Source organism: Hippocampus guttulatus, chromosome 10 (genome assembly GCF_054856545.1).
Source record: "Hippocampus guttulatus isolate MCC_2025c chromosome 10, RoL_Hgut_1.0, whole genome shotgun sequence".
Lineage (NCBI taxonomy): Eukaryota > Metazoa > Chordata > Actinopteri > Syngnathiformes > Syngnathidae > Hippocampus > Hippocampus guttulatus.
The window spans coordinates 17,180,673-17,204,244 of record NC_141270.1 but is presented as its reverse complement, the minus strand read 5'-3'; the positions used below and the strand labels follow the sequence as shown (position 1 = coordinate 17,204,244).

General features: G+C 41.4%; 1 protein-coding gene across 2 annotated transcripts in view; it reads right to left on the bottom strand.

Annotated features, from left to right (window-relative positions):
* The window catches only part of LOC147199487 (stromal membrane-associated protein 1-like), a 54,409-nt gene that overhangs the window by 20,730 nt on the left and 10,107 nt on the right, over positions 1-23,572 (bottom strand). The window contains exons 2-6 of one of the 2 annotated variants that reach the window (XM_086121627.1): positions 21,193-21,326; positions 19,714-19,799; positions 16,268-16,343; positions 10,753-10,818; positions 7,198-7,272 (exon numbers count right to left, since the gene is read on the bottom strand). In XM_086121627.1, coding sequence (XP_085977753.1) covers positions 7,198-7,272; positions 10,753-10,818; positions 16,268-16,343; positions 19,714-19,799; positions 21,193-21,326 — 437 coding nt within the window. The remainder of the gene's footprint in view (positions 1-7,197; positions 7,273-10,752; positions 10,819-16,267; positions 16,344-19,713; positions 19,800-21,192; positions 21,327-23,572) is intronic. The other variant, XM_086121628.1, reaches the window with a different exon arrangement.

The following is a 23,572-nucleotide window of genomic DNA, read 5'->3' as shown; positions in this document are numbered from 1 at the left end:
TACTGCTCGAACCAGTCAATCCAAGGATCTGATATATTCACGCGCACAATCAGTCGTGTAGTAACACTGCGGTGTCCATGAAAAGATGAGTAACGTCGTCTAAATGCTGCATTCCGATTCACATGCATTTGTGCAATATGAGTTAACCAGCAAAATCAACCTGTTTTTAGCCATCTCAGGGGATGACCATTGTGCCACTTTCTGCCGGCTGAAAATGACCTCACGGTTGCTAAGAGCTCAGGTAGCGACCAATCACGGCTCACTTGTTTTCTAAAGCTGAGCACCCAGTCAATATCTTGAGTTGGGCCGAGCTAGTACTGAGAGAGCACGAATGAAAGGGCGTCAATTTGTTCCAGCCTCCCCCCAAAATATTAAACCCGATTTTTGTTTTTTAATAAAGTGTCAAAAGTTTGCAGAATCATTTTTGTCAAGGTGGGGGAAAAATATACTGGTCATGTTTTGATTCATTAAATTGTGCAAGCCCTATGCTGCGTCTTCATGCATATGCTGTATATGTAACCTGACTTCATGAAAATTGATAATGGGCTTTTACTGAGATCTATAGGGGCTGCATTGTTGACAACAACAGTACTGTGCAACAATCAGTGGTGGTGCATTTAGAGGCTGCAGAGAGTGGATCACCTTTGTTTGCTGACAGCTGCTATACTAAGTCCACGAAAGAGAAAAATAAAACTGCCACTGGCTAGATGAGTCAATAATACTGAAAAAAGACAGCTGCAGTGGAGTTTGAGATTGAAAAAAAATGGTGTGGATGTAAGGGAAAGGAAACTTCAGTGATCGGGGAAGGAATAGGAAGGAAAGACAAAAGGTGACGCAGGGTTAGAGTCAAAGAATGTTGCTTGTGAAGTCGTGATGAGAGATGGAGGAAGTGAGAAATGGGCATTGAGCGCGAAGAGGGGGAGGATATAAACAATGAGGATGACAAGCAAGAAAAAAAACAAAACGAAAGAAGATCGATAGCAGGTGGAGATGATGACAGAGGGAAGGTGGGGTGGAAGGAAATGGCATAACAGCAATGCTGATGAAATTAAGACGGGAAAATGAGTGGTGCATCCCTGCAGTTCTGCACCATTCATCAAGGCCTGATCTCAGCTGGACAATTTTACACACATACTGTATGCACACCCAATATCTACAAGTTTCCACATGCTGCCCAAGCTCCTACGTAATGAAATGTTTAGTGTTTGTGAGAAATTGTCAACGGGGGAAATATGCAGCAATACACGTAGGAGGAAAGTTATCACACAACATTAAATACTTATTAAAATATGGTGACTCGAATGTAATCAGCAAACTCAGGGGTGCCTCTTAAAATGTCTGTAATTCAAACGAGTTGAGAAAATGTCCGCGTGGTACAACCCTGACTATCAAATCTATCCTGCTGCTAAGGCACTCGCTCTCTTCTTGCTTTGATTCACCCCCATCTCTTATCCTTCATTTGTCCCACCTCGAACTGTCATTATCTTTCCTTTCTTTTCTCTCCTGTTGCTGTTGCTCTCTTTCCAGACACTAAATCAGTGTCATCCCATTGGGCTGCTGGCATTTGTCGTCTTTTTCTTTGGCGATCATGAATAAATAATCAAAGAGCACGAGACGCCGCTCATGGAAGGCACTTGTCTTTGTTGGATATACAAATGAGAGTGATTTTGGATAAGTTTGAGGGTAGTCCTTGTTCATTCAACACATGAGGATGGCGGGAGTTTTTTTTTTTTTTTTTACACTGGATAAGGCATGGCTTGAGGAGAGCAGTCGAAAAAGGCTTGCATAAATGCAGTAAAGTGCGATGGCCAAACAACCGCATTTGAGACTGGTCAGTATTAGATTGATTGCACAAGGAGCATGCAGACAACCAGCAATTGGTGACTCCTAAAAACACACTGCACACCCTGCAACAGCGGCAGTGCTCTTTCAGGTCTAGCAGTCAGTGGGGGGGAGATCGATAGCTTAGCCACAATGAGGCTAATCAATAAAATGGATTTCTACTGCTGAAGGAGGACAGCCAATCCTGCTACCAAGAAAAGACGTGTGAAAAACACAGACACATCATAAATGCACATACCTCCCCTCCCCCAGCAGGCACAAAAACGCTGCTGTTATTATGTGGGAGCGCATTCATTTCATTGAAATCGTTAAAACCCAGCTTCTCAAGCAGAAGGAACCGTGTCCATGAGTCAGGGGACATTTGTAGGGGTTGTTTTGCGAACAAATAGGTAATACAGATGAGTAATAGTATGATAGTGTGATCTTGTTTTGGAGTGGTTTGAGCCTGTCAATCCATTCATTGGACAACGGATTTCTGTAGAAACCATTTAATTCCCTGTTTTTAAAGTTATTTTCAAAGTAGTGCCTCAAAAGTTGGAAATCTAAAAGACTTAACTACTTTGGTAAATATATGTTTCTAACATTGCTCAAATATGTTTTTTTACACATTGTATCCCATCTTAATGGTACACAATATGTCATGGGGTAATGACAGTGAATCCCAGCAAATGAAATTTCACTCTTTCTCTCTGAAAAAACACACGGCAAAATATGATGTCTTCAACAACCATCTTAAGAAAATACTGTTTCTCTCAGAAAAAATAATTGGATCTCAGTGATTTAAAAAAATGCACCACTGGCCCAACCAGTATATTTTTTAGGCCGATGTCGATTTTTGGCAGGAAAAAAAACAAATACAGATTATTCATCCCAGGAATTTTAAAAATATATAATGCATAAAATAATATCACCCCACTCACCCAATGTATTTCCATGGGCATGAATTATCAAAATGTTGAAAGAGCCATATTGAACCAAAAAAACTAAAACCAAACATGTCTGGAGCCGCAAAAAATTAAGTCTTATATAAACATGACAATGAAGGCCTCACATGCTGTATATATCGATATTAGCTATATTAACCTACTATGAAAATGACGAAGTTGGCTATAAATACACAATAAGCCTTCATATTAAATGGTTTTTCCCCTGCGGTGCATCCTGTAGAGCAGGGGTACCTAACCTTTTTTGACGGAATATCTACTTTTCGATCAACCAACCGCCCGCGATCACACCCGTTACCGCACACACGCATGCCATAATGAGCGACAGTCATAACGGCCGCTAATAATAATAATCAAGTCATGGGACGCACTTTTGCAGCGTGTTAACTATCGTAGCTCACGTATACCGTTTAAAAATGCTTCTCTCGGCCCTCCGGATTCCCATTCTTTGGCAGTACCCTCAGTGAATTGTATTATATTTCCATCCCCCATCTTTTTCCATTTTCAAACATTTTTGAAAAAGCTCCAAGGAGCCACTAGGGTGGCGCTAAAGAGCCCGCACGTGGCTCTGGATCCGCGGGTTGCCGACCCCCGATCTTGAGTGTTCAATCAGCCTGCCATGCATATTTTTGGAATGTGGGAGGAAACCGGACTACCCGGAGAAAACTCACGCAGGCATGGAAAGAACATGCAAATTCCACACAGGAAGGCCGGAATCTAACCCCGCACCTCTGTGCTGTGAGGCTGACGTGCTAACCAGTCGGGCCGCCTAGGCATGAATTATAAACAGATTTCTCACAAGACCCCAAGATATTTGAATTCCTTCACTTAGGGCACGATCTCATCTGTGACCCAAAGGGGACCCTCCACCCTTTTCCAACTGAAGACCATGGTCTCAGATTTGGAAGTGCTCATGATTTTTTAAAATGGTGATGGATCTGCCTCTCCAGTTCTGGCTAATCCAATCAAAGCTAGCCTTGAAACGCAGATCAGCTTTCAAGAGTTTTTAGGCTCAAGTGTACATGCACTGTCTACAAAAATAGAGCCAAGGAGAGTCCTGCTACAATTTACTTCAAAAACATACTGTTCATGAACACTATATTTTGCTGCACAAATGTTTTTTTGCCAAAATTTACAAATGACTATCCAATATCCATCCATTCATACGTCTGTCCATTTTCTATTCAATTTACATTTTTTAGGTGTGGTGGAGCCTATCCCAGCTAGCTACGGGTGAGAAGTGGTGTGCACCCTGGACTGGAAGCCAGCTTGTGGCAGCAATAAAAATACATAATTCTCACCAGAAAAAAAAAAACAACAAAAAAAAAACCTGAGAACAGGCTAATAGTAATGCCGCAACTTTAGGACCGCCAAGAAAAAGATGAGGTAAAAATAAGAAATAGTGTAGCAGGCAACACCAAATTAAAAGCGGAAGGCAATGTCTCATCTCTTGATTTAGATGATTCTGTGCACGACTTTAGCATTTGCTGATTATTCAATGAGTTGCAAGGGCACAAAGGGGCTCATCAAAAGTACTGTCTGAACAAAGTGACAGTTACTCTTGCCATTCAAATATAAATAAATAAAATTGAGTCAGAAGAAGCAAAAAATGCTAAGAAGGAGAGGGTGGTGAATTGGACACATATACTGTAGATGGCTCACCATAGCCAACGTTACATGTGTCAAACTTAAGGCGCAGGGGCCAGGTCTGGCCCGCAAAACAAAATCCAGCATGTCAACTTCCGTAATGTTAGCTAAAACCTGTACAAACGTTTGAAATCGTCATGTATAATAAATAACAATTTTGAGATGCATTTGAGATTGCACTTTATCATGGTAACATGAACAACAGTCTACTATTATTCTTGACTTCTGATTTCAAAAACTAGTTACCCATCAATTTGTTGTGGACTGCAAATGTAAAAGTGAGTAAACATGATGTGGTTTCACATTTATGATGGCCCTTCGAGGGAAATTGTAACTCCAATCTGGCCCGCGATTAAATTGACGGCGCTGGCCTACATTTTTGCACCCTGTACCATCTGATCATGCAACACCATGGAGACACGATTTAGCACTTACACAGAATGCAGCAACACCCACACAACTGAGAGCTGAATTTCTCCCTTGTTGCTTCCCTGACCACAGAAATATGCCCATGACCCAGAAACATTCATTCGCTCTTTATATGCTACACTTGCTGGGAAAGTCAAACAATACTGTTGTTATTGTATGTATGTACGTACCCGTGTACGTACAGTGCCATGACAAAGGTATTTGCCTCCTCCTTCTAAAATGTTTTTTTTGGTTTTGCTTGGCTTTTCCACACTCGAAGTTTTAAGTTTAAACTTTGAGGGTTAACAATTGCGAGTGTTTTCAAAGGTGCTGAATTTTGTCTTCTCGTCAGGATTCGTTCAAGGTCGCAAATGTTCACCAAATGGTTGTGAGACACTTGCCAAGAGTTATAATTTTTTTTTTTTTTTTTGTAATCGTCGCAAGGAAATTTTGAACAGGTTCAAACCTCCCTTGTGGCAAGACAAGCACAGTTGAACGTCTGGCAAACTCTGATGACTGTTTGTTGAACATCCTTGAACAAACCCTGATGGCAATGCTCCATTTGCTCCTTTCTAAAACACTTGCAAGTGTTCATAGCTCAGTGGGATAGGGGCTTTATCATAAAAAAAATAAAATAAAAAACTCACCGCCATTTATAACCAGTAGACTATAGCTGAGACAAATAATCAATGAACATGAATAATTTGACAACAAAAAGAGGTTGATGCAAAGTAGAGCCAGCACACCACAGCGGCACATCAACTTTGATACATCCTTTAAACAGAAAACAAACATTACTAAACTCCAGCACGACAAACGGCAGCGCCAAAAGGTAACGTAGCATCTGTTAGCTAATGTCGTTATGGTCAGCGTTCCCCAACCTATTTTTGTGCCACGGTCCTGATTCACATTAACCCGTTTTGATGGACTGGCAAAGAGACACAAAAAAAGAAGTTAAAACACCACTTACTGTGCCCCTGAATGTATAATTAGTGTGAGCCTTGCATTTGTTTCTCTGTAACGAGCCAGTCGTGTCTCATGTACTATATCATTTGCATATTTTGCAAGAGACCATTCTACCAGTCTGATTTTGGGTAAAACATTTCTACCTAGTCCATGTGACAATTTAAGACTCCAAGGTCTCATCATTGCTTTCCATGGCTGTAGATAAGAAGATGCCACACCAGGAGAAAAGGTCACAGCAAAACAATGGCCTAGCTCAAGTCATCTATCTACTTACGTGCCCATGAGGCCTAATCTAACAAATTGATAAAAGTTTCATGATGTCGTATCCGACACATGCACAAATAAAGTTACCCTGAGCAAAGACTTGGTGTCCGTACATTATACGACATAAAAGTCTGGCAATGAAGTTTCACTTTATGCCGTTTCCCTTTTTTTGTTGCTGCCAGGCCCACAGTCCTGCTGCCGCTGATGAACTTATGAACTTCAAAGCTAACGGCAAATGGACGAGCCAAAACTAGCAACACAAGCCTAACTGCGATTCATTCACAACAAGATCATTTTTCATCTCTAGTAGGAGAGGTGGTCGCTCCGCGAGCTACAGAGCCAGGCCCATCGGCAGCGACAGTTTCTCAAGCCCTGTCACCACTCCACTTAAAAAAGAAAATATATATATATATATATACATATATGATTTGGTCATCTTTTTTTCAGTAAATTGAATGTGAGTTGATATGATATGCTTCTCTGTTCCACAGTAAACTGTCAATACTGTATCATTATTATTTTTTGTTTCTGTAATGTCATTTAAATTTAGCCATAAATGCATGAAATGGCTATGTGTTTAGTTTTTTTCTGGAATAAAGCCAAGTGCTTTTTTTTTTTAATACGAGACCCGCCATTTTCATTATATGGCAATTGTATGATATAACAGTTAGTTCCAACCAAGCAATTTGATTGACAAGATTACTCGGTGTGATCTTGCTTCATGGTTATGGTTGACAAAGAGTAATCGGATAACATTTGATTTTGCAATACAATGATATGCAAATTAATTTAATTGATTGAAAAATGGGTCGGATAATTAATTTTTAAAAATACTCAAACAGCGACATCTCGATCGTAGACTCATATTACCAGAAAAAAAAGTCGTACGGCAAACTTAGAATCACATTAAAATAATAGACCCTGACAATGTATGTATTGGAAATAAAATGGGTGTGACTCCCAAATGGGAAAATCAGTCAATTAAAACTGAGAATCTACATTTAAATCATAAGCTGATTGTTTTATTTCAAAAGGGTTTCTGATGGTTTTCCTTGCCAAAAAGCAAACTCACTGTGCGATTACTTCTAAGTTGGACTGAAATGATCCAATCATGAATAAACAGTACCTTTACGTTGTGTCGATCAGCTTTTACTAAGTCCTTCTCTTTTTTCTTCTCATCTTTCTTCTTTTCACGCTCTTTCTGTAGAGGAAGCAAAGTTTCCTTTCAATGCACATTTTTTGACGTCCAATTCTTGTTTTATACTCGACACTAGTGGTTCTTAATCTGGGTTCGATCGAACCCCAGGCGTTCGGTGAATCGGTCTCAGGGGTTCGACGGAGCTTCTGCCATGGAGGTTTAGACACAGCCCACTCAACATGTCAATTAGTTATGACGCCCATTTGGCCATCACTGGCTGCAGATGATCACATGGCGTTGCTTGTCCAATCAGTGCTGTGGGAAATTTAGTTCCCTCAGTAGTCAGCGTGTGACTGTCGTGATAGTACGTTGTGTGATTAAAAAAAAAAAAATAACAACAACAACAACTTTTAAACACATTCTATGTCGAACAAAAAAAGAAGGTGGTCAGACGAATATGTACAACATGCATCACGGAACATGATGGGACTCAGCGTGCTACCTGCATGATTTGTCATGCCAAGTTGAGCAACTCTCATCTCGCATAGGCAAAACTAAAGGAACGCTTCTCATATTTTGATTTTTCACGAAAGGGTTTGTGGATGCGCATATGAACTGGTTGGGTTCGGTACCTCTGACAACGTTAAGAACCACTGCTCTAAACTCTCAATGCGCACAACAGTAAATGTACAGGTTTAACATACTCTTTTCCGTAGAGGGGGTTCATTCCATTTTGAAGTAACCATCAGTCCTTGCAAAGTGACACAGATTTTTCAACAAATCGTCAAGACCTCTTATGTGGAGCTCTCCTTTCTTTTGCTTCAAAGCCACATTTTCGTGGTGCAGTGAAATATTGTTCTGATACCAAAATGCTTGAGAGACTACGCTGACACAGTGAAATATTTGGATCCAGGCTGTAATCTTTAAAATCTCCAGCACTGAACTAGTTGTTTTAAAAAAGTGGGTGTTTGAAACATATAATTGTGAGTGTATTTTCGCAGTAGCTGTTGATGAATGTGAAGAACACTATTTTACAGGCTTCTGGGACAGGCAGCCCAGCAGGTGATGGAAGATCCATTCATAACAGACTCCTTTTTTTCATCCCTTTAACAACTAGTACACTGGTTTTGTGGCAGTTTGGTCTTTGGCCTGCATTTAATGTCTGTGCTCCTCTTCCTCATTCTTTGTATATTACTTTTCACTAGGTCTCGTAATCATGGCCATTCATTTGATTGCCTGCTTCTCAAGGCCGTCATCTTTCGTTTTGGTGATTATTGTCATTCTTAGACTACTTTGTTTCCATTTTTTCTTTTTGCCAGTTTGTTCGGCGTTTGTAATATCATTTGATTTTATTTCCGAGCCGGTGTTCCTCATTACATGTACGCTTTCCTAGCCAGGCAAGCCACACCCACGAAGAAAGAGTGTCGGGAAAGCCTGCCCTCCACCGTGGCTGGGCCCTAGTTCAAAACAAGGCCATCCATCCATCCATTTTCGGATCTGCTTTGTCCTCACAAGGGTGGTTAGGTGTGCTGGAGCTATCCCAGTTGTCTTCGGGCAGTAAGCGGGGGACACCCTGAAAATGGATGCCAGCCAATCGCAGGGCACACAGAGACGAAAAACCATCCGTGCTCACATTCATGTCTAGGGACAATTTAGAGTGTTCAATCAGCCTGCCATGCATGTTTTTGGAATGTGGGAGGAATCCGGAGTACCCGGAGGAAACTCACACAGGCCCGGGGAGAACATGCAAACGACGCGCTAACCACTGGACCACCAGGCCGTCCTCGAAACAAGGCGTCCAATCAAATGTGTTTATTTGCTGTGACGTATCCTTCGTGCCCAACGTGATTCTTCGGTGGCAGAAGGCCAACCTCATTCAAAATGTTGTGCAGGAGAGACGATAGTTTGTTAACAATATTCATCAACAACCCTTTCAGTTACAACAGTGGACAGCTTACCATGTTATCAGGAGACAGGGTGTATGAAAGGGTTATTTCAGTTTTAAATAAGCGGAAACACAGAGTCATTAAAACCCAAGTAGCTGACGGCACTGGAAACACCCATTTCAACACTTTTCCGATTGGTTCATTTCGCTGTCTATTTACCCTGCCTCGGAAATGTGCTTGATGAGACTGACCAGACTCAATCGCTGGTAAAACAATCGGTATGGATTTTCTGGCTACTGTAATGCCTTCCCTCATTGGGTTACATCTTATTTTGTTTCATTCATTCCTGTTGCTGACCATTGCCTTGCATTTGGATCTAGAAGACTGTCTAGCAAGCGGCATGATCCTGTTCAGTGTGCCACATTAGGGCCATGGAGACAAGAGGTTCATCACTTAGTGAGTCACTTTTTTGACAAGTATGGCATCATTACCAATGTGACACAATGTCAACCCAAAAAAATGCCATGAATAAAATGAATGTGATTCACAACAATTCTTGAGACACACAAGAAACTAAAGTCGCGTTGTACTTAGCGTGCCAAACTTTATAGTGGCATGTTGAAGTGATGTATTTAGTCATAAAATGTGGCCTTTTGTACCAGTCACCTACAACCGAGACTGCAAAATGAAAATAAATTGGGTGCCATCCCAAAATGAACCTCGAGAAAGGTACTGCTGTAAATTAAACACACCACAAGTTTCATTGTGAAATACTCAAGTAGTAGGTGAAAATGAGAAAAACAACCATCACTCTTCACTACCGCTGACCCTCATTTGGGTCACCTGTGAACTGGAGCCTAATTCAGCTGATTTATACTTCAGACTGGCCGCCAGCCAATTGCAGGGCAATTATGATAAAAATAAAAAAAACATTCAAAGCTCCACACAGGAAGACCGGTGCTGTGATTTGAACCCAAAAGCTAAGAACTTCGAAACATAAAAATAAAACATGTCTTCATTAATGCACCATTTTATATTAATAAAAAGCCTCAAAAATGAAAGTGTTCTTAATAATTAAGGTTGTTATTATTTGTGTTTATTGCCCTAAGTCAGGGGGGGGGGGGGGGGGGGGGGGACTCCGCTTCCTCGGTTTTAAAAATATGTAGTTAGTATCGTATTCAATGGGCAGAATAACATAACGTCATACGCTTGTTGTACAAGTAACGCATTCAGGGTACCTTCACAATGTTTGGGAACTTGCAAACACACTGCACTGTTTGGCACATGAATCATTTTTCTTTGATGATTATGTTTTCAAGATTGAGAGAAGACAAAAACTAAATTTTGATCAATTGCCTCGCCCTATTTGATACTGTCGGAATGATGTTCTCATGCACAAGTGTTGTGCGGTATGCTGATGTTTGGTCAATGTGAATTGCACGACCTCAGGGACTTGATCTTTCGCATTACTCACAAACGGGCCCCAAATTTGTCTTAGAGTTGCAGATAGAATTCGTAAGAGGTGTTTACGACCCCAGTAAACAATATCGTAATATCAACAAAAACACCAAAATACTGTCGTATTGCAGTACAGTTGTTATGAGAGCAGATTGTCACAAGTTGCACCACACCACTTTAACACAAGGAAAAACTGTACCTCCTGTTTGCTCCTGTCAGCCTGGAAAGATGGCGAGTTGGAGTGAGGAGCACCTTCACCTGACTTCTGCAAGAAAAAAAAAATCTGAAATAACACAACAATGGGGAGATATTACTCACACACACACACACACGCACACACACATATATATACTGTGTATATACAGGTATATACAGGTATATACTGTATATATATACATATACAGTATACACATATAAAACCATCCATGTATCTTTCCATTTTAAATAGGCATATAAAGTAAATGGGCATTAAGATTTTCACAGTGGGTCGGCCGGATCATTCTCCCCCACAAATAACGGGCACACTGTTTACCAATATATATTTTAGCAATATTTTTAGTTGTTCATTTGTGTGTCCTCATTTGAATATTTGTTTTTGTCATAATCCAAAAGTAATTAAGAATAATTACATTGTACTACTTTAATATTATGGTACCTGGATTAAGTTTTTTTTAAAACACATAAGTAGTAACTGTATCGAAAGGAATACATTAGCAAAGTAACCCTCCGAACTCTGATTATTAATATAGCAACAAACATTACGACGCTGTTGCGAATGACGGTTTCTTTTGAGATGTGTTTATTTGTTCAATTGCCTCACATTCTCTTAGTATGCTGTGAAAGTATGTATTTGCCGTGAGAATTTTAAAAAGCATGCAATTCTCCAACTAAACTCCCAGTGACCCAAGCCTCTTCAGCACAACGTTAGTATCCAACTCAGGAAAGCCTCGCTCATTGAATGTGAGTGTGCCGTCAAATTTAAATTGTTTGGATACGTAAATCAGACCCTTGTTAGCACCCCCATCTAAATAGAGTTCATTTGGATAGCGCTGCCGTGAGGAAACTATTGAACACTGAACCTCCTTTGACATCAATGACTATCCCTAAACCCAAGTCAAATTTCCCAAACTCTAATAAAGAGTAATGTTGCACTGGTAGTGTAGTGGTGCATGCTACTGCCCTTTGAGCAGATGGCACGGATTTGATTCCTGGCCAGTGACACGATAGCCAAAGTACGAATGAATGAATGAATGAATTGATTAATAGCATCACTAGGAGCAACTGGTGTAAAAACTTTGTCCAAGTAATTATGCGAGTGACTTGCTGTCATGACCCCAAATGGGACAAGTAAAAACAACAACTAATGAAGTACCTGGAAGATTCTTTTGAAGAATGAATGAATAACAGCAAGGATAAAGCGGTTCGGAAAATGAATGAATGAATGAATAACAGCAAGGATTTCAACCTCCTTTATTGAGTAAAATAGATTTTAAAAATTCATTAGACAGACAAATGAAGATAAACAGGAAGCCAATAGGCTCCACTTAGAGTTAACTTATTGCAATGCTATAGACTGCACTATATGTTACTATATAATAGGTCATATTGAATCAATATTTCTATTTTAACAAAATTCTGCTTTTAACAAGTTAAAAATGTTCCTTCCCATACAACACGGAGAATATTCAGGGTTACATTCAAAGCCTGGGTACTGCTAACCAATTCAGAAGCAGGAGCGTGTTGCCGCTGAAAAGACAAGCTTGCACAAATTATGACTTATGACTTATGACAAACACTTATGAAAGAAATCTTTCGCTCCACAGAAAAAACCGACTGAGGGTTATTCCAGTCTGCCTCTTCTCTGCCACCCCCCCCCCCATCTACACCCTAGTGCTTAAAGTGATAATGGCTTGTTTTTAATAATTAATTTGCATATAAAAGCCAGGCATATAAGTGGGTGGCAGAAACAGATCCGAGATCACAGTCATACTGCTGGCAGTGCTTAACAGAGAGCTGAAGAAAACAGAGGGATGCAAAATGTGAGAAATCTCAGATGTGAGGAATGAAGGGAACAAAACAGAAAACACAGCGTGAGGAAAATATATTTAGAGATCAAATGAAGACAGGATGAAAAGGAAGCACTTATTATTTGAATTTAAAGAAATCAGCAGAGGAGCGAAGGTGGTTGGACAGTCACTATAGTGGACACCTATTGAAAAGTTGCTTTCTCCGATATGAAAGAATCTTTAAAAAAATCCTTTAAATCCTGATGTAGATTATCCTAATTCATGAATGAAAGGGTTACTTTTTTTTAAAATTTTGCCTGTGCTTGTGTGTGAAAGCCTGTCGGTGGCTTTTCAAAGGTGAAAGGTTATGTAACCCAGCCCAAAAATGAATTCAGGAAAGTGCCAAGCGTGTGCATGAAAGAGGGGACGACAGCATGAGCTGCGTAATGTGTCAGAAGCGCTATTAAAAGTGCGAGCAAATCAGGCAGTTGCCACCACGAATACATCCCCCATCTGAATGACCTCACATAAATACACAGAAACACACTTTTACAGCCATATAAACAATGACATTCATTTTTAACAAGTCAGTAAACGCATACGCGCTCATACGGGTTAGCACACACAGAATAGGTGATTTGACGTTCAGTACACAATTGACGCTGGTTGTGGCGGCAGAGCTGATCTGATGTTCAACAAACAGGCCATTTATATGTCGCCTGCACTTTTCATCACTTAAGCTTTGTATTTTTTATTTATTTAGTTGTTTGTTTATTTGTGCTCACCATCTTGGGTGTATAGGATCGCGTTCGACTGTTAATTTGAATACAGAACATGCTTCTCGGCCGCTTTTTAAATGTCCCCAAATACAGGGTCAGGTAAAATGATCCGACACATTTGTAGGTTAAAAATTAAGCACCGCCAGAACTCCACTTAATTTTTTAAAACATAATGAAACAGAATGGCATTGTATGTACTTTTCGAAAATAAAAACACTTTTTTGTTTCTTTACTTTATTTGCCTTTTATTGAACCTCCAAATGTGTCAGATCATTTTTCCTGACACTGTATATTTTGATTCATCTCGAGAAGGGAACACAGACACACTATACAGACATGAATTTCTTGCAACAAACATGCACCAAAAGACCTTTATGCCAAGACACTTGCAAAAGCTGCTCTAAAGCAACACATACAAAACAGCTTTGATCATGCACGCATGGCAAGGGGAGGTCTGTGTCTTGTAAAAAGAAAAGCTTGAAAATCCGGATGAATGACAGGATTCTGGAAGTCAACCAAGAGCCCCACACAAGTCACATCAAGGAAAGTGCCAATATCATCCAAAACTGCCGTGATTGTGATATACGGCATTGTAATCATAAACTATGAAAACTTTGCTGTAGGCCTATGTACAAAATACAAAAAATGTTGACTTTTACTTTTTTGGTCATTAAAGTACATTTAGATTTTTCACATTGAAGCAATGGGACGGTGACTTATTTCCCCTATTTTCCACACTATAAGGCGCTTCGGATTTATAAGGCACACCTTCACTGATTGGTCTATTTTAAAACAGTTTTTATATATAGGGCGCAAGCCATTATAAGGCGCATAGAATCGAAGCTACAATAGTGGCCACGGTTGCGCTATGCATTCACTAGATGAGGCTACGCTAAAGGGAATACACTAAAATACAATACATCTTTATTTTTATCAAGCCTTCACAACTGCTGTAGCTGTAATAAACAAACACGGACTTGAAACATATAAAAACAAATGGCATTACAAAACAAATGAAAGACAAAGTTATGAAAACAATTGATTCAACAAAAAGGCACACAAACCTCATGGGCTCGCATCCACAAGGGGCTCAATATCCTGAGAAGTCTTGCTTGTCTCCTTCTTCCTTCGTTTAGTCAATAGTTAACTTTGCTTTTGGTATTATCGTCATATCATAATGGCTGCGCAGAGCTCACAAAGTAGCAGTCTGTTTGTTTGAGGGTGTGTTGGCGAATGCACATGTCAATTAGTGTCGGGCAGAACCCTTTTCGTGACAATTGGTTCCTGCTAATAATCACCATTAGATGACATAGGAACACTAACAGGGAAACAACTCAATGGGGAATAGAAAGAGACTTTAACACCATCCATAAGGCGCATCGAATTATAGGGCGCACTGTCGACTTTTGGGAAAATTGAATGCTTTTAGGTGTGCCTTATAGTGCGGAAAATACGGTATTTGGATATGTGTAGAAATTACATGCGTGTACAACACATGGAAGTTATTCCATAAGAAGGTGTTGTTTAGCATTTAACGGTTTGGGATTTGGGGCAGATATCAGAATCAGAATCATCTTTATTGGCCAAGTATGTAGAACACACAAGGAATTTGTCTCCGGTAGTAACGTATTTTCACGACCATTCAGCGCACCGTATTGTTGGGCACAGTCTCATTCACGGGTGCTATTTCTGTATTTGGCACATAGACAAAACGCGCTGTATTATTGGGCGCAGTTTTACAGTGGTAAAACATACGCCAGCTTAAACATACGGCATGCATGCGCGCACGCTAAAAACACGTTAGCTTGAAGCATACGGTAGCATGCCAAGACATACGGATACACGCTAAAAACACGTTTTTAAAAAGGCAACGGAAGCAAAACTGAGTTCGGTTATATTTTATTTCGCCATCTTACAATGTAATCACGTTTTTCGATCAATCATCACCCAGAAATCCATCAAAGTCCTCATCTTCTGTATCAGAATTGAACAATTGTGCAAGTACCCTCTCGTTGTCAGAGTCACTCTCATTGCCATGTGGCTCCACAGAAATGATGCCGGGCTTTGCCAAAAGCTCGAACAACAGTGCAAGCAGACACGTTCGTCCAAGCAGCCACAATCCATTCGCAAATTGTGGCGTAACTCGCCGGGCGCTGCCTCTCACTCTTTGTAAAGTTGTGTTTGCCATCGATCATCCATTGTTCCCGTGCCGCTCGTAACTTTACTTTGAACGCCCGGTTGATGCCGATGTCCAGCGGTTGGAGTTCTTTAGTCAAGGAATGACGGCAAGCTCAGAGTTCATTTGCTTGACTTGGTTTTTCACCGCTGCTGTGAGATGGGCACGCATGCCAAAAGCATAACCGATGGCTTGAAGTTTGAACTGAGCTTTGTAGGCGTGTCTCTTTGTAGAATTTATTTTCGGGGGTTCTTAGAAACCAAAACCGAAGTTGTTTTGCAATAATGCACATACCCACACTTTATACAGGTGTTGGTACCTGCTAGGGGCGTCCCTTTAGCGTCCACTTCACTCATTGGCGGACTTCTTCGCCGCATGCCTGTCCTCACTCACGTCCGCCTTTTCTCTCTCTCTCTCCACACATATATATATATATATATATATATGCACGCCTACCCTTCACTGATTGGCCGACTTCTTTGCCGCATGCCTGTCCACACTCACTTCCGCCTTTTCTCTATATAAACAGCGTGTCGGCTGTCAGTCAGGTTTTGGAACTCAGCGCATACACAAGACGCTCCGCATTATAAGGCGTCCTGTCCATTTTGGAGAAAATTGAAGACTTTTAATGGCGCCTTATAGTCGTGAAAATATGATACATGAAAAATGCATTCTGCATCCTCGTGCGGGTTCACCTCATGGCAGCTGTATAAAGATTTGTCAACAATAACAAAAAATAAGATCTATACTCACCAAAGTTGTAGCCAGGGACTCCTTGTCGTAGTATTTTTTCCTCTCATACTTGTCACGGATAAATACTTCCACAGACCTGACAATTTCAGTTCAGGACTGGAAGTCTTGCTTAGTTGTACACAATCAATAAATTAATATGAAATTCAACACTGAAAAAAATCTCAAATTTTTCTACCACGTACTGTAGGTGATCAACATTTTATACAAGATGTAGTTCAGGCGAATATACTAAAAATGTACAGTATACTTGAGTATGATAATGCAACCTTAGGTTGCCTTTGATGTTGGTCAATGTGAATGTTCAAAGAATTACTGAGGGAAGATACCAAAAATTAATAATCAGTCTGATATTAGCGGCTGTTTAGAACTTTTGAAGCACAGATCTGAGCATCCAATTGTAAATGTTGGGGAAATATGGCCCGAACTCCCCAAAAAGTGAAGCTCATTAATTATTATCCTCTCCAGTGAGTTCCTGACATTGAAGCGTAAAGCCACTGTCGTGTGCAGCCATTGTTTTCCAAGGGAGTGAGGCGTTGGATTTAAAATTGATTTCTTTTCCAGAGCCTCTGGCACTATGAGTATCCACTGAGAGCTTCAAGCGCCAATGCCAAACTGAAGTGCTCCTCATTTCATGCAAAGAGAGCCCTTGGCATTGTTGGCATGTAATGTGTTGGAGGGATCAAAAATATGAATTTCGGAATACAAAACAAAAATGTGGACTTTCTGTTTGGCCAGCGAAGCGTTGGCGCAATGCATTGATGAAGCGCAATGCTCTTTGTGATACCAGAGAGGTCTGTAATTTTCTACCTTTTTTTTTTTTTTTTTTTTTGGTCGGCGCCATTGACTGTCGGTGCTGGACAGACTTGGGGCGCTTGTGTTTTTTGCGCCTGCAATGGGCAGCATTTTTCACAACCCCGTTTTGTTCAGTGGAGATGTCGGCGCTGTTGGACAGTCGGCGTTGGTGCGGCTAGATGGATGGCTGCTGAAGTTGAGGATCAGGAGAGAGGAGCGTTGGCGCAGAGCGTGAAAGCGCTATATAAATCAGCATGTGTTATATTGTATTGTATTCTATAACTGGGGACTTTATAACATTTTAAATATAATGACCGAAATGGGGCGGCCCGGTAGTCCAGTGGTTAGCACGTCGGCTTCACAGTGCAGAGGTACCGGGTTCAATTCCAGCTCCGGCCTCCCTGTGTGGAGTTTGCATGTTCTCCCCGGGGCCTGCGTGGGTTTTCTCCGGGTGCTCCGGTTTCCTCCCACATTCCAAAAACATGCATGGCAGGCTGATTGGACGCTCTAAATTGTCCCTAGGTGTGAGTGTGGGCGTGAATGGTTGTTCGTCTCTGTGTGCCCTGCGATTGGCTGGCAACTGATTCAGGGTGTCCCCGCCTACTGCCCGAAGACGGCTGGGATAGGCTCCAGCACCCCCCGCGACCCTAGTGAGGATCAAGCGGTTCGGAAAATGGATGGATGGATGACCGAAATGTATTTTATTTTAAAAAAATAAAATAAAAAATATATCAACAAAAAATAAATAGTTAAAAAAATCAACTATTAACTTGGCCTTATATTGAATGTTTTTGCTTTTTTTTTTTTTTGCTCTTCTTTCTACCATATTGTTGAACAGTGTGAAATTGAGTAAAGCATGATTCAAATCTTTAAAAACAAGGCTAATATTCTATTTTGGATTGAAATTTTCATATCTGACTCCAGAGGAGTCAGTGCCTCACCATCCATGAGCCTCAGTGCACATCATGGCGCTAAGTAAGCATAATGGGCCAAATGCTCCTGGTGGCAAAGCATTGTGGGTAATCCCAAGAAAATGCTTATTAAGTGACACGCTCAAGTTGATGGGAGGATCTGTGCAGCCAAAAAAGTTTGCAGCTTTTGTGACTTCAGCGCACGGGAGGATATGCCCCATGGTGCATTCAAAACAGATGCTCAAATCACTTCAATTGGCTCCTCTTGATGTGGAGGAGCAGCGCGGCTCTGAGGGTGTGCTCACACTTCACAGGTTTGATCAGTTAAAATGAACTCTGGTGCAATTACTCTGAAAGGGGGGGTTCGAATGAGTATACGTGAATGTTCCCGTCCAAATTGTGGTGCTTAGCAAACACTGGATCAAGAATATAGAATATGGTCTTGTTCCAAAAAAATGGTGCAGTTCGACTGAAGTCTAAATGCTGCACAGACATACAGTATAGCAGTGTTCATATGACTGCGCAAAACTACAAGTCCCTCGAGCCGTTAGAATTCCAAGCGCCTGACAGTATTTTCTGTATGCGTGTGCAAAGAAAGAACACCGGATAGGCGATATCTAAAAAGCAATACAAACACAAATCAAAGGAGTGTACGTCACCGAGCTGCCGGCACTGCCACACTCAGCACTAAACGCAGCACTGAGTTTGGCTTTCATCCCAAGTGCTGTCGAACTGAACAAAGACTTTATCCATACGCTTTTCAAAGGACAACTTTCACCCATGCCATTGTGAATACGATGTGAATCAGGACCAAAAGTAGGATTACCTGCTTTGGTCCAGACCAGAGAAACAAACTGCAAGCGTAAGCACGCCCACTGTGCCTCCGGGATGACCAAACTCCTCACCATATCTCAAAGGGCGAGCCCAGACACCCTGCAGCGGAAACCAATTTCTGCAGCTTGTTTCCGTGACCTTGTCCCTTCGCTCAGTAGCCCACAGCTTGGCCATCAAATTGGGAACTTTGCCTGTAAGCTCAAGTCTTTTTGCAAACACCATGAAATCTCACACTTCAACTTTCCACCCCTCATAAAACATGATTTCGCACATGATTCACTCCTAAACCGGAGGGCTCCATCTACCCTTTTCCGTGAACCTCAGATTTGGACGTGCGGATTCTCATCCCCGCGGCTAAACAGTCAGCGGTGAAACATCGGAGCAAACTCTGAAGGTCACAGGGAGACCATGTCATCTGGAAACAGCAGATCCGCAGGCTTCTCTCCACACCTCGGTAGAACCAAGACAATCAGACAAAGAACACCAGTTGTAACGTCTAACGCCGTTTTTGAACTTGCTGCTTGCAATACAGATCTGGAATGGTAACTGCTCTGTGAAGAATGATGGGGGCACACACACAAACCTGCTCGATTAAAAATACGTTATTAAAGCGCCATTTCCAACTGTGTAATTAATTATTCATTTCGGTCTGCTGATGGAATGATGAAGATTTGCTGCTATGTTAACCACGCAAATGTCTCATCTTGTAAAGCAGAAAAGGGCAAACTTGTAACATTGTCATACACAGTCTGAGCTAGCCGTGCATTAATGCCTCAGCAGTCGCGACTTTTTACTCTCGGATGTGCAGTGGATGCTGAAAGGACAGGATCTGTATGCGGTATACAGTAACTGACTTTAAATGCCTGAATGTGCGAGACCCAGCACTAGCTGCTTGCATTAGCAGGATACTGGTCAGTTTGTGGCCGACTGAAGTTCTCTGGAAGGTGGGCTTCATACAGCTGTTTGGCCCGACCGTTACCCATGTCCACCATACTCTGAGAAGAGAAAACAATACATTAGTAGTGAACTATTATTCATAAGAGAGACAACAAAAAATACAATGAAATACACATTGACCCTATATATCAAGGCCAGATTGGGACAGGGATATGTGTGGTGATGATCAAGAACACGTCAGAATAATCAGGAATCTGGATTTTTTTTTTTTTAAAGAGCCAGTGTTTTCTCTTGTGGGGCCTCCACACTGGGAGGTGTGGTTGCTGTCACTCACCGTGGCTCAGGTCCCCTTGGGTGCTTTTTTAACTCATATAATTAAAGCTCTGTGCCTTGTCAAGTCTTTTTTTAATATCAGGGTCATCGTGTGCATGTTAAGTTTGTGTGTGTGTGTGTGTGCGTGTGTGTGCGTGTGTGTGCATGTGAGCATAGGTATGCTTGTGGGATATATATCTGTTTATGTATGCGAGTACTCTTTTTATGTTGAATGTTTTTTAATTGCACATCACATTGATTTGCATTTTTATGGATGAAAAATGTGAAATAAATAAAGTTTGATTGATGGATTGATTAATTAGTCCCTGAGAGCGGCGATCAACATTCAGACCTGATTTTCTCCACTGACCCAGCAGATAGTTAGGGACCATGTACACACGCGCGCGCGCGCGCGCACACACACACACACACACACACGGCATGCATTTGCTAAACAAACCATCCAAGCATCCATCCATCCATTTTCTGATCCGCTTTATCCTCACAAGGGTCGCGGGGCGCGCAGGAGCCTCTCCCAGCTGTCGTCGGGCAGTATGCGGGGAACACCCTGAACTGGTTGCCAGCCAATCACAGGGTACACAGAAACAAACAACCATTCGCACTCACACTCACACCTGGGGACGATTTAGAGTCTTCAATCAGCCTGCCATGCATATTTTAGGAAAGTGGGAGAAACGGGAGTACCCAGAGAAAACCCTCGCAGGCATGAGGAGAACATGCAAACTCCACACAGGAAGGCCAGAGCGGGAATCAAACCCAACACCTCTGCACTGTGAGGCAGACGCGCTAACCAGTCGACCACCGGGCTGAACACTTGCATGTATTCATCACAAAGATTCAATTAAATTAAGTGAGCTTCAGATACATATGCACTTTGCCTAGTGTGTGATTATACCGGTGTGACATGCTCGTGAGATAGACAAACTCATTTCATTTTCACATCAACATTTCCATCAGTGTTACATGTTTTTTTTCTTTTTTATATATTCTATATTATATTTAGTGTAAAATAATTATTAATTATTATTATTATTATTATTATTATTATTGTGGACAGAAAATGCGCTAAATTGTGTAGTCATTTCCCTAAAGGCAGATGAGTCTCAACCGCGTCACTTGTGTTTTGGGGTTTCTGTGTTCATGTGTTTGTGTGTGTACCTGAATCTGCTCTGGGGTCCACTGGTCGAGATTGACAGATTTGACTCTGGAGATGTGGACGCCCAGGTTGCGGTGGATGCCGGCACAGCGGATGCACATGAACACCCCGAGATTCCACGAGGCCCAGCGAGGACCTGAAGGACAAAGAGGGAAAGAAAATAATATTGCTGTAAAGCTGCACTTTCGAATAGATTTTGCTATGTTAAACGTGTATCTGGCATAATAGCAACAGTAACACAGAAGGCTAGTTCTTCCCTAATTGAGATCATTTGCGGTGTCATTTACACAATATTACTCTCTTCAAACTTACATGATACCATGCCAAGAAATATGAGTCACAAATACAGTGTCTTTCGAAATTATTCTGCTACCTTTGACCTTTTGCCACATTTCAGGCTTCAAACATAAAGATGGAATAATAATTCAAATCAACACCTAGTAGGACACAATTGCGAAAAAAGGCTCGAAATTTTTTGAACTTCTTTAATGTCATGTTTGATAGAGAAGCGCAATGATGCCTGGCAACGTTGCCAGAACTTGAATGTATTGCAATTTCTACCCTACACTAGTTAAGAGTGAGGGCTCTACTTTCATGACTAGTGAAGGTCTGGGGCAAGGCGTGATCTCAATCTGTGAGGGGCAGGCTGGACCTTGTTTTGGTATTTTTGCAGATGCATGCATGCAAGTTGACGCAGTTGAAAGTTGAACGCCGCTGACTTGATTCCCCGCCAGTCGAAGCGGCTCCTCTCATCCCTTTGGAAATTGGTGTGTGAGAGACACGCAGTCTTTGACATGGCAGAAACTCATTTGCTGGAGTCCATGTGGGACATATATAGGGAACTGCGAGCAGACCTCCGCAGGCCGATGACATAAAGTTGACTCGGGAGACCACAGATCTGCGCAGGGGGCACTTGGAGACCGCCTTCCACTCTGATTGTACTTGTCCGTGTTTGACCCGAACACCCTCCCACCCACTTTTGTGGGTGCTGAACAACCAAGATGGAGTTACATAACAGTCTGAGCAGAGAAGAAGAAACAATGCCGAGAGCAAGTTGCACAGTTCAAACAAGTCCAGGACCTCTATCAAGATGCAAGCTGGATTTTTATTCTTGTTGACATATATTTGGGAGAGGAGGGATGGACATTTTAATTTATCAGACACTGTCGCGTGAGCATGAAGGTTTGAATATTTTAAGTCGTGTGTTAAAATGTTCCTTGACACTCAAGATGTTATTGAAAAGAGGACATCTAATCCGTTTTTTTAGAAGTATTTCATTCGGCATCATTAAACAAGGACTGTTTCTGGAAAGCACTACAGTTTGGGTTTTTGGCTACACAATTGTTTTGCATTTCAATCGTAAATATATGGAGCTTTTTTTTTTTGTTACAGTGTAATGTAAAAATGTAATCGGGTGCGCAGGACTATGCCATTGCTTTTCTTCCTGCTTTAATTCACTGATGAGTATAATGACCTTCATTCACTGTTTGTTCGCAGTTTGTGTTGCTGCTGCATGGATACACAAACCAAGTATGGCTTTTACTTGGGGGTTTTTCTGCCTGCAAAATCTGGAGGCAAGTTGACTGTGCCTAATTTTCGGCTGCCTTCAACTCTGTTAATATTTGACCAAGGGAATTTTTAACAGCAATCCACTTTGATTCTGTCCTCTTTCATCTATAACTGCTTCAAACAACAAAGTGTATGCAGAAAAGTGGTTAAGATTGCATGACTGTCTGTGTCTTATGTGTTGTGTTGTATTATTTTGTCATTTTATGTTAACTGTTCTGTTGATGGTGGCGCGGGTACCCGCAGCGGCTCCACTCCCTCCTGTGGTTGAGAAGAAAGAAATGTCATCTGTGTTGTATGTTGCACATAGAGCACATTTGACAATAAAGTTGACTTGACTTGACTTGAAGTCTTAGTCACAGCAGTGAGGTGGCGCTGTATCAGAAGCAGTTCAAAGTCCAAAACCAATCAAGAAAAAGAGCCACAAAGGAAGAGTTTTCTTTCTTATTGCAAAAGCAGTGGATAAACTTGTGGATTTTCAAACTGTTTACTGTTTCTTTTGTAACCAAGCGTGTCTAATTACTAAGAAAAATATGCCTTTTTCGTTTACGCAACATTAAAAATCACAGGACCTGCGATTGGCTGGCAACCAGTTCAGGGTGTAACCCGCCTACTGCCCGAAGACGGCTGGAATAAGAAGCTCGGATAATAGATGGATGGATGGATGGAAGATCACGACAGTGATTTCAGCTGTAACTTCAAGTGATCAGAACAGCACTTTTTCCTAATATTTCCGGATTTTTCCCAAAAGCACAGAGCCAGCAGTTTTGACCCTCAGCAGCTGCACATAAAGGCATGCTGTGTAATATATAGCAG